At 36.4% G+C, this 17,678-nt stretch overlaps 1 protein-coding gene across 4 annotated transcripts in view; it reads left to right on the top strand.

Annotated features, from left to right (window-relative positions):
• Positions 1 to 17,678, top strand: part of PARN (poly(A)-specific ribonuclease) — a 34,336-nt gene that overhangs the window by 4,785 nt on the left and 11,873 nt on the right. For all 4 annotated transcript variants that reach the window (XM_015876450.1, XM_032447736.1, XM_015876452.2 and 1 more), the window contains 15 exons: positions 497 to 662; positions 1,255 to 1,320; positions 1,987 to 2,025; positions 2,726 to 2,768; positions 3,456 to 3,536; positions 4,514 to 4,570; positions 5,602 to 5,679; positions 6,478 to 6,521; positions 6,972 to 7,014; positions 7,564 to 7,639; positions 9,077 to 9,187; positions 9,273 to 9,342; positions 9,989 to 10,044; positions 12,171 to 12,257; positions 15,200 to 15,274. In XM_015876450.1, coding sequence (XP_015731936.1) covers positions 497 to 662; positions 1,255 to 1,320; positions 1,987 to 2,025; positions 2,726 to 2,768; positions 3,456 to 3,536; positions 4,514 to 4,570; positions 5,602 to 5,679; positions 6,478 to 6,521; positions 6,972 to 7,014; positions 7,564 to 7,639; positions 9,077 to 9,187; positions 9,273 to 9,342; positions 9,989 to 10,044; positions 12,171 to 12,257; positions 15,200 to 15,274 — 1,092 coding nt within the window. The remainder of the gene's footprint in view (positions 1 to 496; positions 663 to 1,254; positions 1,321 to 1,986; positions 2,026 to 2,725; positions 2,769 to 3,455; positions 3,537 to 4,513; positions 4,571 to 5,601; positions 5,680 to 6,477; positions 6,522 to 6,971; positions 7,015 to 7,563; positions 7,640 to 9,076; positions 9,188 to 9,272; positions 9,343 to 9,988; positions 10,045 to 12,170; positions 12,258 to 15,199; positions 15,275 to 17,678) is intronic.

Genomic DNA, 17,678 nt, shown 5'->3' with positions numbered 1-17,678 from the left:
TTTAGATAAGTACTTGGTAGGTGCTTTTTTAAATTTTATTGATTAAACATAGATTAGTGTAACAAATTGCATGGCAGGATAATGGAACAATTGTCAGGCCTTTTAAGTAACATTTTAGCAAAGGTATCTGTGCTTTGGAATAGATGCTGCTGCAGTCTGTTATCAAAACATTGCAGGTGTCAAGGAAGAGAAATGCTCAGTATTCTGGTGATCACTGTCTGTATTTCTGCAAGCCTCAGGTTCGTGCTTTATGCAGATGAGGCACACAGCTCTTAAGAATCTCATGGTACCAGCTAATCTGCTGTGTGGTAAAAGAATGCTTTTATACCTACAAATAAAGAATGAGCTCTAGAACAAGAGAACTCAAAGGGCGGGATGTGTCTTGAGCCTTCAGGGGTGTAATGTGGGCAGATGCTTGGTTAGCAATAAGTCTTTGTTAAATCATGCATCCCTAATGTGCTTCTAATTATGATGAGTTTCTGAATGCCTTTTTCAGGAATTCCATACTTAAATCAGGAAGAGGAAAGACAACTAAGGGAACAGTATGATGAAAAGCGTTCTCAGGCCAATGGTGCAGGATCTCTCTCCTATATTTCTCCTAATGCCACAAAATGTCCTGTTGCGATTCCTGAAGATCAGAAAAAATTCATTGATAAAATAGTGTAAGTGAAAATTGTTTAATATAAACTGGTCTTCTATTACACAGATGGTAACATCACAATAAATGATATCTTGGAAAAAAGAGATTTCCTCTCCTACTATTTATGATGAAATATTCTGTGAAAGGAAGGGCAAGTTTGAAAAATTCACTGAGTTTTTTGTTTGGTAAAAAAAATTGCCTTACTTGTCCATCAACTCAAGGAGGAATTTGATTTCTGTGTTACTGTTATTCTTAAATCTAATGGAAATCTTTCCAAAGCAGTTCAGAATTATAGGAAGGAACAGTCTCCCAAGACTTTTTTATTCAGTCTCCATCTGGCTGGTGTTACTGAATGGTTTTAAGTAAAAAAAAAAAAAGACATATCCTACATTTACTGGGATTGTTCAGTGCTTCTTTATTGCATCTTTCTTCAGATGGTTTTCAAACTAACATGTAAACAGTAGTGCCATGATTGTAGGTTGAAAATATTTTTATTAGTTCACTAGCTGTGTTGTTTGGTTTTAAATAGTGCTTTCTGCATGGGAGAGCTGTATGCATATTGGTAAAGCTTTAAGCTATAGGAGCAAATCATCTGTTTAATCTCTTTCTTCCAGGAAACAAATAGATGAATTTTTAAAGAATGAAGACAAGGAAAGTCTGGAACTGGAGCCATGTACAGGGTTAGTTTTCTGAAATTACTTGTCATCTGAAAATGGTGGTGTTTTTGTTTTTGTTTTAGTCTATTGAATTAGGAGAGTGACAAGGAAGAAGAAAGATATTTTGATTTGCAGTTTTTTCTTTACTTATTTGTTTTGTCTTAATGCTGGGAAAGTCTGGTAATCTGAATGAATGTCATGCTGTACTTTATGAGCTGTAATATCAGTGTACATATTTACATGCATATGTTTAAGTATAGCCAGGATCTGTCTTATGTGTATGGAAGTGTCTTGCATATGTAAGCCTACTTTTGCTGTTTGTGAAGTGCATAATCTTAGTTGTCATGTAGTCTGTTGTTGATGCTGCATGTTAAAATTGACTTTAGTCAATCTCTTTATGAAAGTCTATTCAGCATTGAAATCCAGATGTTTGGAGAGTGTGGTTGTTATTTTAAAAAAAAAAAAAAAAAGCTATATGAAGTTAGAATTAGGAGATCATTATGACATGAGAAAAGTTATGTTGCTGTATTCATATTCAATAATAGTGAGTGTGGAGTGTTTGGGTATCAGTGACTTATGCTCTTAGCTTAATAATCTTTTTGCAGATAACAGAAGCAGCCTTCATTTGAGCTTTGTTGTTGTGAAATGCAGAAGAGAAGCATTAATAACACTACTGTCTTTTGGTTTTAGGTTTCAGAGGAAATTAATTTACCAGACCTTGAGCTGGAAGTAAGTTACTGATAATACTGCCTTACTCTGTGCTTTTAGTATTTCTGTTTAAAAATAAAATAAAATCTGGGTGAGAGCTAATCAATACAGAAGTGATTAATTCTTTTAAGAGAAGATTTCTTTGGTATCCTAAAGGTTGTAAGTTCTGTGGCTCTGCATATGGCAGCACTTTGGCAATTAAGTGCGATTGCAGTGCAGTGGAACAAGCAAGTAGCAGAGGTAACAGAATTGGTACTAATATTTCTACCTCAGGGTGGTTTATAAGTGGTGGTTTATAAGTACTAAAATCTACTACATTTTAAAGGGCTGCATCCATCATGCTTCAAGTAAGGGAGAGCTTTCTTGACAGTGTTTTGTCTTTTGATTTTCTTGAAAGCAGGTTCTAGATGGTGATGAAACGTCTCGGAAGTTTACTCACTGTTGCTTAACTAAAAAGTTGTTGGTTCTGCAGCAGCAGGATGGGAAATTGCATAAGAAAATATTTTAATCTTAGTAACCATTAAAATGCTCTAGGTGCGTAAGGAGGCTGATTTGCCTGGCCAGTACTTTTAAATAAAAATTAACTTTTTATAGTTCTTTTGCATGTAAGATTAAAATTTATAGCAATAATGAAATATGAAGTTATGTAATCGCTAGTGTGGATTCAATACCCTAAATGCCAAATAAATAACTACTTATATTTACTTTTCCTTTTTGGTAGGTATCCAAAAGGTATCCACGTTGAAACCCTAGAGACAGATAAGGTAAGCAAGCATGCTACTGCCTGTGAGGTTTGTCCTGTTGAAAGAAAATTGTTCTAGGTCTAACAGACTGTCCTGATTTCTAAGTTTCATCTGAGCTTTGTTGTGCCAAATCTGGAGCATGTAAACTGGAATTTGATGAACTACATTCTGATCTCTAAATCTGAACAATATTTGAATTAGTAATGTATAAATGTGTGGCTTAATGCTATTTAACACTGAAAAATTTGAATACTAAAAAATTTAAGTAATAAAAATTTAAATGAGTATTTTAAAATGTAGTGGATCTGACATTTAATGTTGATGAAAAGTAGGTCCATTGGTGAAAAGTAAATCTTGATCTTAATAGAATGGACATCACATACTGTATCCTTCTTTCCTAGCTCAGATCTCCACTCCAAAAAATATTTGAAATCCACAGGCTATGATGAAATACTGATGACCTTTCTTAGAAGTAAAAATGTATTTAGTGAAAGTTAGGTTTAGTGAATATGTATAATACAGCTTTCTAAAGCTGATTTCTGTGTGTGAGTGATGAAGTGGTACTTATAATAGAAACAGTCATGTTGAAAAGTAACTGCTGCTGAGGTATGACTTAATTTTCTAGACAATTCAATTTGCAAAAACTTGTATGGTATTGTCTGTGAACTTCTCAGTGTAATTCCTCAAGCAACACTTTTTTCACTTTAGAAGGAGAGATATATTATTATTAGTAAGGTAGATGAAGAAGAACGGAAAAGAAGAGAACAACAGAAACAAGCAAAGGAACAGGTAAATATTTGCAGTAAGTTCCATTACTTTAGTTTGATTGAACTCATGCCTTCAATCAGCTGTCCAGAATTGCATGTGATAGAGTTTGGGAGTATTTCCCTCTTGCTTAGCTGTGGTTTTTGCTTCTAACTGATTCTCCAAATTCCACAGAATTAACTTTGGCTTTGCAATATAGCAAAAAAATTGCAAAATACTCCACAAAATTTTAAAGATGGAGTAATTTTAGATTATTTAACCAGTATTCTTGAGCAGTGAATTCCTCCTTGTATGAACATGCTGTATCAGAGAAGCAAGGTCTAGTCAGAAGAAACATAGGCCAATTGCATTTAATAGTGCTGTAGGACTGTAGTACTTACAAAAATTTTGCAGAATTTTTCAAGCAAGTTTCCATATTATTTGGAATTACAGTTTGTCCTTTGAGTAGTACGCTGTTACAAAACTTGCTTGCATTTAGTTGTCTGAGTTAGTGTCCTGTGCAATTAAAGTAATCTGATTCTTCTTGATAGAATAATGCTGCATGTGACTGCTGTAGTAACAACCTGACTGCAAAGTTATTTGTGGTATTCAGACACTCAGCATTTATGGGACTTAATACTTGTGCCTGCTGAGTGTGAGGGAAGTTTCATGGCATACCAAGACTTGAACTGTGGGAACTGTTGGCTGCACTTTTCTTATTAACTGGTTGTTATTTTGTTTCGTGTGTCTTTTTGCCTTTCTTTTTGATTATTTGTTATCTTCTGTAATTTATTTTTGTCCCTGGGAGAGGGGAGTTAGCTGGTATACCCTCAGCAGCATCTGCCTTTGGCCTCATGTGTCTCCCAGACTTCAACATTTCTTTTGTGGTCTCTTATTGCTTATGTTTGAGAAATGGTATGAGCCAAACTGGGACTAAAATTTTCAGTGCATGCTGTTTTGCAGGTACCATTTTGACGACAGTTGTATTTGTATTTCACTAATGCCAGATTCTTTGCTTACAGGAAGAACTGAATGATGCAGTAGGATTTTCCAGAGTTGTTCATGCTATTGCAAATTCTGTGAGTTGATGTTATTTTTAATGTACTTTGAGCTGTAAGAAAAAAAAAAAATAGCTCCAACAAATGTTCTTTTCTTACCCTTTTGCATGATAAGATGAAATACACCTTGAAGTTGCTTCCCTTTTTAGTGTTTTCTTTTTTCTAGTAGATGTTGTCATTGTTTTCAATGGTATACTAAAGTCATGGACAATCTAATTGTACCAGTCAACAGTAGAAATTTCTACTGTTCTACAGGATTCTCTTTAGAAACTAAGCTTTTTTTTTTTTTTTTTTTCCCTTTTCCCATTTGTTCCAAAAAGACTGTTTAACTTTCTTGCAGTTGAAGTCTTAATCACAGAAAGTCATCTGGGTCTCTTCTTTCTACATGGTTAAAGAAGGCTATAGTTTGACCCATTCAGCCTGATTATTTTCATGTAGTTGAGACAGCGTACAGTTTAAAAACCAAATGTGTATGCGTATTGTTTTCTCTAGAAATAGAAGATGTGGGGCAGTGGATAAAGGTGTCAAATGAAGCACAGTTAACATTTAAAAATTTCTTGCACTTTTTCAAGAAGGAACTTCCTTGTACAACATCTGTCATGAAAGGTTCTGTGCTTGAGAACACCCTTAACTATTTTATATTAATTATATTGATATACTATTATATTAATTAACTATTGTATATTAATTACAGACATAGGGAATATTTTGTCACTTGTTATAAAAGGTACCCAACTGACAGATTAAAGTAATCTTAGATAGTTTACATTTGGATACCAAGTTGTGAGAAGCTCTTGTTATATTATCTTCTGATCATTTCAAGATGCTACTGAAGGCTGTGATAAGTGGTTGAGAACAGAAAAATGAGGGGAGAGACTGCCCTGAGAGAATGGAAGAGTCAGTGGGGCAGGTAGAGTGCAGCAAGCAGGCAGATTGGGTTTGTGCTTGTTCCCAGCTGCTCTCTGCTGACATGTGGGAAAGTGCTTTTCACACGCTGCCATCGATTTATCTGTGCTTGGAAGCATAACTAACTTTTCACATACTTTTCACAGGGCAAACTTGTTATTGGGCACAATATGCTTCTAGATGTTATGCATACTATACACCAGTTCTATTGTCCTCTACCTGATGTAAGTAATCTTCTCAGTGTGCAGATAACGTTAAAGTCATATGTTGAGGTATTTATGTCATCAGCCTTTCTTTTGAGTGGAAGCATGTGGCAGTTTTACTAAGAACTGTAGAGAAGTATTTTAAAAGGAGCACCTGTGGCTTCTTGGCTGCTGCCTTATCTTCTTAAATCTTCATATAGAAGTTCTATGTAATCACAGGTAATATTTATAGTAATGTTGAAAAATACATCTCTTGTGGGCTGAGACTTAGTCGCTGTATCTCAGTGAAGTCCAGCAGAAGGCCACAAAGGTGAGGAAGGGCCTGGAGCATCTCCCCTATGAGGAAAGGCTGAGAGACCGGGGTCTGTTCAGTCTGGGTAGAAGACGACTGGGAGGGGATCTGGTCAATGTTTATCAGTATCTAAAGGGAGGTGGGAGGCAAATGGATGAAGCTGGGCTCTTTGGTGTCCCGCAGCGACAGGACAAGGAGCAGTGGCCTAAAACTTGAACTTAGGAAGTTCTGTACTAACATGCAGGAGAACTTCCTTATGGTGAGGGTGATGGAGCACTGGCACAGTGCTCCTCTGGAGGTATTCAGGACCCATCTGGACGCCGAGCTTTGCCACCTATTGCAGGAACCTGCTTTAGCAGGGGATTGCACTTGATGATCTTTTGAGGACCCTTCTAGCCCCTGTGATCCTGTAATCCTGTAAATTTTAGGTGCTGACTGGATAATTGTTGCTGTTGTTCCCTACCATTCTGTGAATGACTAACAATTAACTTATTTGGCTTTTATTTTCTGGTTTCATATTCATTTAGGACCTAAGTGAATTCAAAGAAGTGACGTCATGTGTGTTTCCCCGGTAAGATTTTAATTCAAACTTGCAACTTCTTCAGAATTGTTTTTATCAAACTGATGCTATTTGTTGTAGTGCTGTGACAAGAAGTAAAACTATGAACAAATTGGATAAATAGTTTTAAAAATATTATGTGACATCTCTTCTTCTCAAGAGCAGCACTATTTTTCTTGACTGAAGATGGTGCTTGCTTCCCTCTGTTTTTTTTGTTACAATGATGGTTGTTTTGAGTCTGCCCTACATTTGGAACAAGATCTGTTTGCTAGTGGTTATGTCTTTTGCAACTATTTAGTCAGTGGACAGAGCCACTAAGTTTTGACTGCTCCAAGGTCTGAGAATAATGTTTCAGTATGGTGAAACTGCTGCTTCCCAGCTAATTCATTGACACATTTTTAGGGATTTGGTGAAGTGGATGTTCTTCTGTTTTAACTTAGTTAACTGTTACTTTGTTTCTAGGCTATTGGATACTAAACTGATGGCAAGTACACAACCTTTTAAGGTAAATAAATGTAGTAAACAAACAGTGTAGTAAAAAAAACTAACACTTTTTTGTCCTCTTATCGAAACTGCTGAAATTCCTAGGATACAAACTTAAACATTTGTTCAAGTGACATTCATTTATTGCAGTTTCGATGTAACATAGAGCTTTGTGTTATAAAGTGTACAGTATGCAGACTACTTCAGTAGTCACCATTCAACCATTATAGGTTGGTATTTCAGATATTTTCCCTTGCTCTACGTGCTGCCTTCCCCACATCCCAGATGTGGAAACAGATTCAAGTAGAATATAATTTTGGTATAATGTGTCTTCAAGAATTCTGGAGAGTAGTAGTAAATTCTTGTGACTCAAAGATGCTTATGTTGTAGGCAAGGCTTTTTAAAACTTGTGTTGATGGACTTCTCTGATGTATTAGTTTTGAAATTAGGTCCCGTGTAAGTGCTTACAGGACAGAAGGTGCAGCAGTAAGGATTCATTTTATTCTATTTGATTTCAGTTTCCAGAGGAAATGTGCTTGTCCATTGCAATTAATACTAACCTTTCTTGCAGGACATCATTAATAATACGTCCCTTGCAGAACTGGAAAAGCGTTTAAAAGAGGTTCCATTCAGCCCTCCTAAAGTTGGTAAGGATATATCACAGTGGTCTTTTTTTGTTCTTGGCCTGAGATGTAGGCTTCCATACTAAATATTTTGCTGAGAGGGTTTTAAAATCAGGCAATATTAGACAGCGCAGTTGTATTTGGAACTATTTTATTTGCTTACGATTGTCCATCGACTCAAAGCCAGTATACTCTGATGGGCACTTGAACAAACAGAACTAAGAAATTCTGCAAGTAGTGATATGTGTTCTAGAAATTAGTTGAGATCCTCTAGAGCTTTCTTTGCTTTGAGGTAAAAGGAAGGATATTTAATTGAAGGACAAGCTTGTCTCGAGATTGTAGCATTTCTCTTGGGTGGGTGGCTCAGAAAGTAAGACTATGATAGAAGGGAAATGTATCTATAGCACTAAGAAATGTCCTTTTCAGCTCAGATAGTACAGACTTAACTGAATCTCAGACAACTGTGGTTTCTGAAATAAGCATTATGAGGGCTTGTCTGAAAAATGCCAAATGTTTTGTTACCTTAGTTTTATATATCAAATTTGGATTCATGTTTCTTTTTATGCGATACAAGTATATGTTTACTTATTTCAATTGTTTAAATTATGCTACTATTTCTGTATTACTATTTTAAGTCCTATATATGTTTCACTGTTGTATTAGATTCTTCTGATATGGTAGATTGTAATAAATAAAATAGAATTGTATAGTTCTCCTTTTAGTCTGTACCTTATGGTAAGGGTTACCATTCTGGTTTTTGAAACAGTTAATCTTATTCTTGCTATCCAGTTCTCACTGTAACTTCTAGAGGAAAACGAGCCATCTTTCTAGAGGCTGAGAAGCTGAGGTGAAATAACTTTGATGGGAATGGGAGAAGTGCTGGAGGAAAAAAAGGGGTCATACACATGTACTTTTCTGGTAGGGAGACTTGGGCACTCTTGGGTACTTCTCTTCAGCCAGGTATCTGTTGAGGTCTTTACTTTTGGGTGATTAAAAGGGTACTTCTCTAGATCATACAAATACCAGGCATGTTCATCAATTATTTATCAATAAAGACATCCTTTAATCCACTTAAATTATGAAGCTGGAACTGGATTTCTTGAAAAATGTAACCATAGTTTGATTGGGTAGTTAACAAGAAGATTACTGTTAGTTTTCAGTCATTCTGAGTTACTGTTCTTTTAGCTACAAGAAAGTCAGGAGAAGGCATGGTGTGTGGGGAAATTCTGCTATTTCTGCATTAATACTCTGTCAGGGCTAAGTAGGTATGTGAAAGAAGAGATTAATGGTTTCCTAATGGAGTAGGGTTTCTATCCCAGGAACCTCTTCTTTAAAAAGGTGTACCTGGTTAAAAACTTCTGAAAATCGTAAAAGCTTACTAGAAATGATTATGACAAAATAAGTGTGTGTGTCAACATATAGGACTACATGGCGTATGCTGACAAACTGTTTTCTCTTCAGAAAGTGCAGAAGGGTTTCCAAGTTACGACACGGCTTCTGAACAACTTCATGAAGCGGGTTATGATGCTTACATTACTGGACTGTGCTTCATCTCCATGGCTAACTATCTAGGTATCTATGTAGTCTTTTTCAGACCTTTTCCTTAGCGCTATCTGTAGCTTCTTATTATGTACTGAAATTCTTCTTTCTTCATTAGGTTCGTTTCTTAGTCCTCCAAAAAATCACGTGTCTGCTAGATCAAAACTCATTGAACCTTTTTTTAACAAGTAAGTTGTCATACTTAAAAGAATGTGAACCCAAACCCTTCTAAAACCTAGAAATGTAACACTAGCCCTGAAATAAATAACTCCACACTCAGAATCAATAACAGCATTTTTTTTAGCACTTCAATTTATGCTTGTCTTTCTTCTTCACACACCAGTAATCCTGCTGTGAAGCCAAAATTTGTACAGTAAATACCTTTTATTTCGAAGAGAATAGTTTACTTTCTGCCAGCTTTTAGAAGGACACTTAGAAGAGTTAAACCTAGACCATCGGGGTTAAATCTAAACCATCAAAACATAGATTTTTTTTTTATTTTTTTTTAATGGCTTTGTCAATGGCAATGTTGGGGATATGGCTGTAATTTTGTAATTGTTCATAGAGCAAGATTTGGGAGTAGTACAGTTGAAGAAAAACTGGTTGGGTGTTCTTTGTGATGTAGTGCACTGACTGCTGATAAGATTAAAATTGAATATTCTTAAATAGTCTGGAAAAAATTAAAATATGCCTGGTGTAATATCAATCTAAATAATAAAAAGCTGTTGTATTAAACTGTTGGGTGAATAATGATTTTAAGGAATAAGAACCATGTATAATTAGTAGGTTTTATTGGATGAAGATATGATTGGTATTTTTTCTGCTTTACTTTAGGCTATTTCTTATGAGAGTAATGGACATACCATATCTGAATTTGCAAGGACCTGACTGTAAGTAGCTTTATTCATTGTATACTTATTACAGTTCTAACAAATTTCCTGGGGGGAGGAGGTATGAAGATTAATTATCATGCATTTACGTACAGGACTCTAGCTGTGTTTAGGTTATTATCCATTTATGAAAGGATAAAAACTTCTCCCTTTTATTTGAAATTATAAAGGAGATTGATTAGCACAGGTTAAACTCGTTAAACTAAACGTAACAGGGTTGAAGATGGACTTCACACACTAATATATAGCTACTAAGAATGGTGACCTATTAAATGTGGTGTCTTCACTCAGACGCTTTCTGAGGCTCTTTTTCTGAGACGCTTTTCAGAGGCTCGAATTCCGGGGGGTTGGACTCGATCTCTAAGGTCCCTTCCAACCTGCACGAGACTATGATACTATGATGATACTATGGGGCTGTAATAACTTGCTAATATAAAAACATGCGTTACTAGCATGAACATCCTTATTCTTCTGGGTTGTTATATCATGAAGGAGAAAGCTTTGGATGAGTGTTAGCACTGTTGCCTTGACTTAACAAAACGTGAAGTCCAGCAGGTCAGCCTAGTTTTTGACCAAGTTGAAGGCTGAACTTTGTAGTGTCTTACATATGACTTACGTGATGCGTCTTAGAGATACGTGGATGTCTTCAGTGGTTCTTCCAGATGGGTACTGTTTCTCTGTGAAGACATTGTGTTGGAAACCTCAGTCTGAAAGATTGACCCTTTTGTTCTGTGCTAGTTTAATGGTAACAGAGTGTAGTTCTAGAAAGATGGAGAGGAAAATATATACTGTAGTGGCATATATATAATTTTCAAATGTATCACTGAGCAATGGCTCTGCAGATCTATTGGAATGGTTATTTAATTATATTTCCCCCAGTTTGATACTGAGTTGAAGGATAGTGTAGGTAAATACTTTGGGTCATTGAGGGAAGGGCAAAGCTACTAAACTGTGAAGGTGCTGCTTCTGCTTGCTAGCTGAATTACAAGATTGTTTTGATGCTTTGCCAAGAAGAGTTACCAAAAAAGAGTGTCTGAAAATCTCTCTTTCTGTCTGAAAGCACTTTTGCAGAACAGACTGATACAGGTGTTTCAGCAGAATCTGAGCCAAGGGTGCCTTCTAAGCTTCAAAAAAGAAAGTATAGTTAGGGTGGCTCTTTGAGTAGAAATAGAAGTTCATAAAGCAGCCAGAGATAAAAACACTGCTGTAGGCTGATGGAGCTAACTGGACTTTATTTTTTTCCTTGCATGTAGTCTTTTTGCAAAGAAGTAAAACATGCAAAGCATGCAAAGAATAAAGCTGCACTGCAGAGGTAGCTCTGCTTAGAGCCTTTGCTTAAAAAAAAAAAAGCAACACAAAAAAAAGCTGCAGCTGACTGACCAGAGCGTCGCAGTGTTTGTCACTTTGTTTATTCTGCACAATTACAGCTGGTTTGTGCCATTGTTCTAGAAAGTATGGACACTGGTTCCACGTACAGCATGGAATATGTGAAAATGACTTTCACAGTCTTTAGCATTGATTTCTTACGTGCAAATGGTCTTTACTGGATGATGTCAAGATATCCAGATATCTTTCAGTATATATAAGATGTTTGGTGCCTGGTTTTTTTTATATGTTGGCCTTTATTTGTTGTTTTTTTCTGGTATAGACTTCCTGCTAAGTCTGTCAGTGTGTGTTCTAGCTTGTACCAAGAATGAAAACTGCTTTGAATGTTGTTTCAGGGCTAAGTTTTTTCTTACTGACAGAAAAAAATGGTAGCATTAAACTATTGCTTAGAACTTGCTAAAACTGAAGCCAGAACATGAAGAGCCTGCTGCTTTTTGGCTTTATTTTTCTATACTTAGTCCCAAAGAGATTAATTCTGTGGGCAGTTTCTGCTGCATGTATTGCTGCTTCAGTTTCTTATACAAAATCATACTAAGTTATCTGTATACCTACCTCATGCATAAGTGCAGACAAATTTTCCCTGGTGCCTCGTGATTTTTCATGGGTCTTGGCCAGTTTTCTTTATAATAATAAAAAGTAAATGCTTTATGACCATGTTAGGTAACTATTTTTTTTTTTTTTAAAGCATGTGCTAAAGATACCAGTGGTAACTCTTAGTAGAATAACTTCTTATTTTGCAGTGCAGCCAAAACGAGATAATGTTCTTCATGTCACTTTTCCCAAAGAGTGGAAGACTAGTGACCTTTACCAGCTTTTTAGTGCCTTTGGTGAGTAATATAATCTGTACTTCCTTATGTCTTTTTTTTTTTTTTTTCTTTTTTCTTTTTTTCTCCTCTGAGAATGGTAAATACTTCTGGTTTTCTTTCTTATTTTTGAACTATGGATGCAGGCTTAGTATGGGTAATGCTAAAACATGTTAAGTAATAATTGAATGGTACCTTGTGGAATTTCTTTGTAGTGGTGTGTCTAAAATGTCTGCCTTGCAGAGCTGCGCTTTAGAAATTTTTGTTACCTGGTACTTGGTGAATGCTGTGGAACATTCATCTTTATATTCATATCCTTTCCTGGTAAGGAATTGAGATTGTGTAGGTGACCAAAGGGAAAGACAATTGGTATAATATGTAGATCAAGCCCTCAGGAGTGAGGTCTGTGACTTAAGTCAGTTTCAAGTATGGGAGAGAGATTTAGGGCAAACCTGAATCTTACCTTGATTGAAAGAGTTACAGTGTGAACCATTATGATGTTTAATCACCAGTAAAAGGGTGAAAGTCCCTTGGTATACTCAATGTTGTCACTTCAGTTCTTGCTCTGATTCGCTATAGTAATAACTGTTGTCATATAACTATAATAATGCTTTAGTAATATCTGTCTCTTCTTTACCTAGAACGTGATTCAGTAGTCTGTTTAGGATCTCTGTTCCTTCTGACTTGATCTGCTTTGCAGTGTGATGCTGCTATAATGCAGAATAGAACTTAATATTCAAATTTGCTAAGTCTAGAATATGAGTTGCTGAGATTCTTTTTCAGTTAGACTTGCAGGGGTAAGAACTCCATATAAGAGGAGTTTGGATTTTGTTTCTGCAGACTTTTAAATACTCAGTCATATAACATCACTCACTTTAACAGTTCCTTTTCAGGGTTGGTGTGAAACAGAAGCGGGGATCACTACCACCAGAGGTCATGCTTACACATCTCAAAATATTATTCTGTTTGGAATTGTCATTTATCTGGTTTTCACAGATTCCAGAGCTGTGTGTTTTCAGATTTACATTTACAAAACTTGTGGTATTTGGATAATGCTTAATCCGTGTTTTATTTTCTATTTTCTATTTTATTGTTATGGGAGCTCAAAACAGGCTGCAGACGAGGCCTTCCAGAATTATAGGAACAACAATGCTTTGTCAGCTGTAGCTGGATAGAGAGAGAGGCAATGTGAGATGAAGTGATTTGCCAAAAGCCCAAAAAACATGGCAGCAACAGATGTGAATTATCTTGATTTATAATGCTAATTGAATTAAAGTGTTTAATTTAAAAACTTTTACCTGGATTGTAAATAAATTGTCAAGTTGAATAATAACTTGGATCTGTCTTTCTAGAAAAATCATTTTGACTTGGTTTTAGCCTAGTACTTGAACTGGAGTTGTCATCTCCTGTGAGTTTTCTAATGAAAGCACTGAGACAGCTGATGGGACTGCGATGTCAATCTTAGAAATATTTTACAGTTGCTACTCTAGAAGGGGTGCTCATGATTCTGTAGTCTTTCAGTACTGCACGCATACCAAGTAGACTCCTGTTGTTGCAAGTTGTTTTTACAGTCCCATGAGTGAATGTAATTTCCCTGTGCAAGTACTCGCAGTACTATGCAGTCTCTTAAAATATTTTTTTTTAAAATACCTTCTTATCAGTATTTAAAGAAAAAGAATTTGTTGGAATTCATTGCTTTTGTACACACCTTTCACAGCTACTTAAATTGACAGGCTTTAATTAAAACATACTCTATCAAAGTATTGTAAAAACCTGCTATGTAAATTTTTTTTGAACGAGTGGAGTCAAACCTATGCACTGTGATTTGTGAGAGCACAAATCAGACTTCTCTGACAGGGAGGTGCACAGTGGTGTATTCTGGAATCTTGCTGATCTTGAAATTACATAAAGTACTTTTAAAAAAAGAAGACACCCAATGTCTTATCCTGGCCTGCCTGAAAAATGTTGCACCAGTTTTCAGTGTGTGACGTGTACAGACAGTCCTCTTCTAAGGACTGGAGATGTAAAAGGATTTCAGACTACAGAATAAGTCTTTGTGTCTGGGGTGGGAATCTTTGCCTACACGTTTGTTCCTTTGTAAGCAGTTTTTCTGCCAATGTTACATTTTAAGCTATTCCCAGAGAAAATGGAACGTTTGTTTGATGAATGGAGAAACTCAATTCCAGTCACTGTTCCATTTGTGACAACTTCCAAATGAGGTGCACAGTTTTTGTGCATTTGACCTCTTATTTATGAAAATGAAGTTTTCATTGTGCATCCAGGAAACAGTGTGTAGTGACACAAACCAGATTTTGAGGATTTAGTGTTGCAATACTTAGAGTTCTTGTGTAAGCCACCTTCTTCCCCCTACACTACCAGAATTTTTTTAATTGTGTGTCTATTGGAAAAGGAGCAGTGAGTGGTAACTGGATCTGGTCCTTTCTTCATCTTCAGGAAATACAGTTCTGAAAAATGGACTGTTTCTGAAACCCCAGGAGCTGGTCTGTATTTTGGTACAGAACTGAAGTTACATAGAAAAATTCCTTTGATTTTTTTTTGTTATGGAAATATATAGGACACATGGAGTGAGAGCTGAAAAGCTGCTGGTTATAACTTGTCTTGTTAAAAGATTGGAAAGAGAAAAGACTACAAAAATGTAGGAAGACTGTAGGAGCCTGGAAGGCATTAGTCAAATCTCGTAGGTTTTTTTTCCTCTTTATTCAAGTGAGTCTGAGGGTATACAGGATGAACATGCAGTGGTCACTGCTTTCTGAAGTGGTTCTGGACTTATGCATAAATGGTGATGCATTATTCACCTTTACCGTGGAATCTTGTTGCTAAAAAAGAAATATAACATTCTGAGTTGAAGTTACATTTAATTGACCATCTTCTTAGCCATCATTTGGCACAGCAGATGAACTGTGACAGCCTAAGATAAAAACAATCATTTTGTTTGCCATTTCTAGGTAACATTCAGGTTTCATGGATTGATGATACATCAGCCTTTGTATCGTTGAGCCAGCCAGAACAAGTACAAATAGGTAAGTGTTTCTGAAATTACTTCAGAATTAAGGTGAGACTTCAACTGCTTTAAAATTCTCTAAGCCAGGAGCATCTGCAATTCCAGTGACAAAACCACTGAACTGCTCTAGATGTGATAGGAGCAACTAAACTTTCATAGCATGTGTTGCAGCAAAGACAATGAGACCAAACTGGGCTCTGTTGAGATTTTTTTCATGACACTCCTGAGTACCTGAACCTGTAGGTAGAGTTTATACTCTACTTTCTTCACCCGATGCAGTACTTTTTTGAGGCCTTTACTGTTATTTTGTACAAAGCAGAGCTATCAGGGTTATAATCATCTGGCTTTGCCTCTCCATATTCTTAGGACAGATACAGGTTTGATGTGCTTACATTTGCTAGTGACAACTGCAGTATAAAACCTTTAGTTTGGTTGTAGAGCACCTACAAAATAAATAAGTATCCTAACTCAGTCTGGACTGCTGATGTATCTACAGTTCATTTATCTATAACATACGGTCTTTCTAGACCTTAATTCTTTTAATCTTCATTTGAACTTATGAGTTGAGCTTTGAAGAAAAATTAATGGAGATAAGATCTACAAGAAACACACGCTTTTAATTTTTTTTGAAAGTTGTTTTTTGTTTTATTTATGTTGCTTCTTATTTAATTATTCAGTAGATTTGTATGTTCTGAGTTTTAGGGGGAGAGGAATTGGTTTAAAGAAAAAAAATCTGTAACTGTATAAATATTCTTAGTGGACTTGCATTTGTAATTCATGTAATTAACATAGATAGTAACATTGTGCTTAAGTATTGGGCAGATACTTTAGGAAGAAACATTTCCAGGAGAAGAAGCTGACTGAGAAAGAACAAAACATAATGTAGATATCCCAAGAGACATGCTGAATAAGTAATACTCTTGAGAAATTATAAAGAGTATTTATGAGTGCTTAGGAATGAGATAATCCCCTTTCATGTCGTATAGATCACTGAGCATCATACTTGAATTTCAGTTTATCCACTTGCTTTGCACAGGAAAAAATAAATGGTTACAGTAATTCTGTATTCATTTTGCTTTCATATATACATCTGTTGTGTTTAAACCACCAACAAGAAAGACACGAATTTACCATGCATGTCAAAAGGAGCATGAAAAGGCAGTTTTAAGTAGTATCCAGTGCCAGGAAAACAATTTGCATTTTGATTCTTACGCCTGTAGAGTGAAAGGAGATGATAGTAAATAGGTTACTTTACCCATGTAAAATAAGATCAAAGCTGAGTGGAACAATGAACAGGAGATTAAAATGCCAAAGAAGATAATTATTTGGTCAGAGAAAAAGCAACTTGCTTGATCTTTTTGTAGTAGCAAAAAGAGTAGTTTTAGCAGCTGTGGTTTGTATAGAATGAAAGGCTGTGGTAACATTGCTTGTAGAGATGGCAAAGAATGGGAAACCTTCTTGGGTGAGTAGTGGCAAGGTACCTGGCATTGCTGTTCTGTGCTTGGATGCACACAGTAAAACCAGAGAAGTTACCAATGGCTCTGAATTTACCGGAAATAAACTATCCAGTTATGCAGAAAAGCAGTTTCTGCTTTTGAGATTTTCTTCATTCGTTGTTGCTGGGTCCACCAGATCTTAGTTTCCGTGGTCAAGGAAGTACCCGTAACTTATAACTTGAGAACACTGACTGGAAGTAGCCTGTTACACATGATCATTCTGGTAGTGTCATTCCTTTTCATTCAAATACTCACATGAAAGCATCCAGCAGAAGGCCACAAAGGTGAGGAAGGGCCTGGAGCATCTCCCCTATGAGGAAAGGCTGAGAGACCCGGGTCTGTTCAGCCTGGGGAGAAGAAGACTGAGAGGGAATCTGGTCAATGTTTATCAGTATCTAAAGGGAGGTGGGAGGCAAATGGATGAAGCTGAGCTCTTTGGTGTCCCGCAGCGACAGGACAAGGAGCAGTGGCCTAAAACTTGAACATAGGAAGTTCTGTACTAACATGCAGAAGAACTTCTTTATGGTAAGGGTGATGGAGCACTGGCACAGTGCTCCTCTGGAGGTATTCCGGACCCATCTGAACACCGAGCTTTGGCACCTATTGCAGGAACCTGCTTTAGCAGGGGATTGCACTTGATGATCTCTTGAGGTCCCTTCCAACCCCCTTTATTCTGTGATTCTTTTCCTACTCTTAACAGTGAGCTCTTACTGCTTTCCTGTGTTTGATTCTGTGTCCAGAAAAAAAAAATTGTTGCAGGCTCATTGGGGTTAATGAGCTTGGCAGCTGCTCAGAAATCACCAGAAACACCATAAAGGAGGGCATGGGACTATATGACTTGCTAAGGAACAAGGAATGAGATTCTCCAATCTGGTAACAAGCTGTTAGATAGAAACAGTGCATTCTGTTTCTTTCCAAAAAGTTTCT

The sequence above is a fragment of the Coturnix japonica genome, chromosome 14 (genome assembly GCF_001577835.2).
Source record: "Coturnix japonica isolate 7356 chromosome 14, Coturnix japonica 2.1, whole genome shotgun sequence".
Taxonomy (NCBI): Eukaryota; Metazoa; Chordata; class Aves; order Galliformes; family Phasianidae; genus Coturnix; species Coturnix japonica.
The sequence above is the reverse complement of the archived record's forward strand: the minus strand, read 5'-3'. Positions and strand labels throughout refer to the sequence as shown.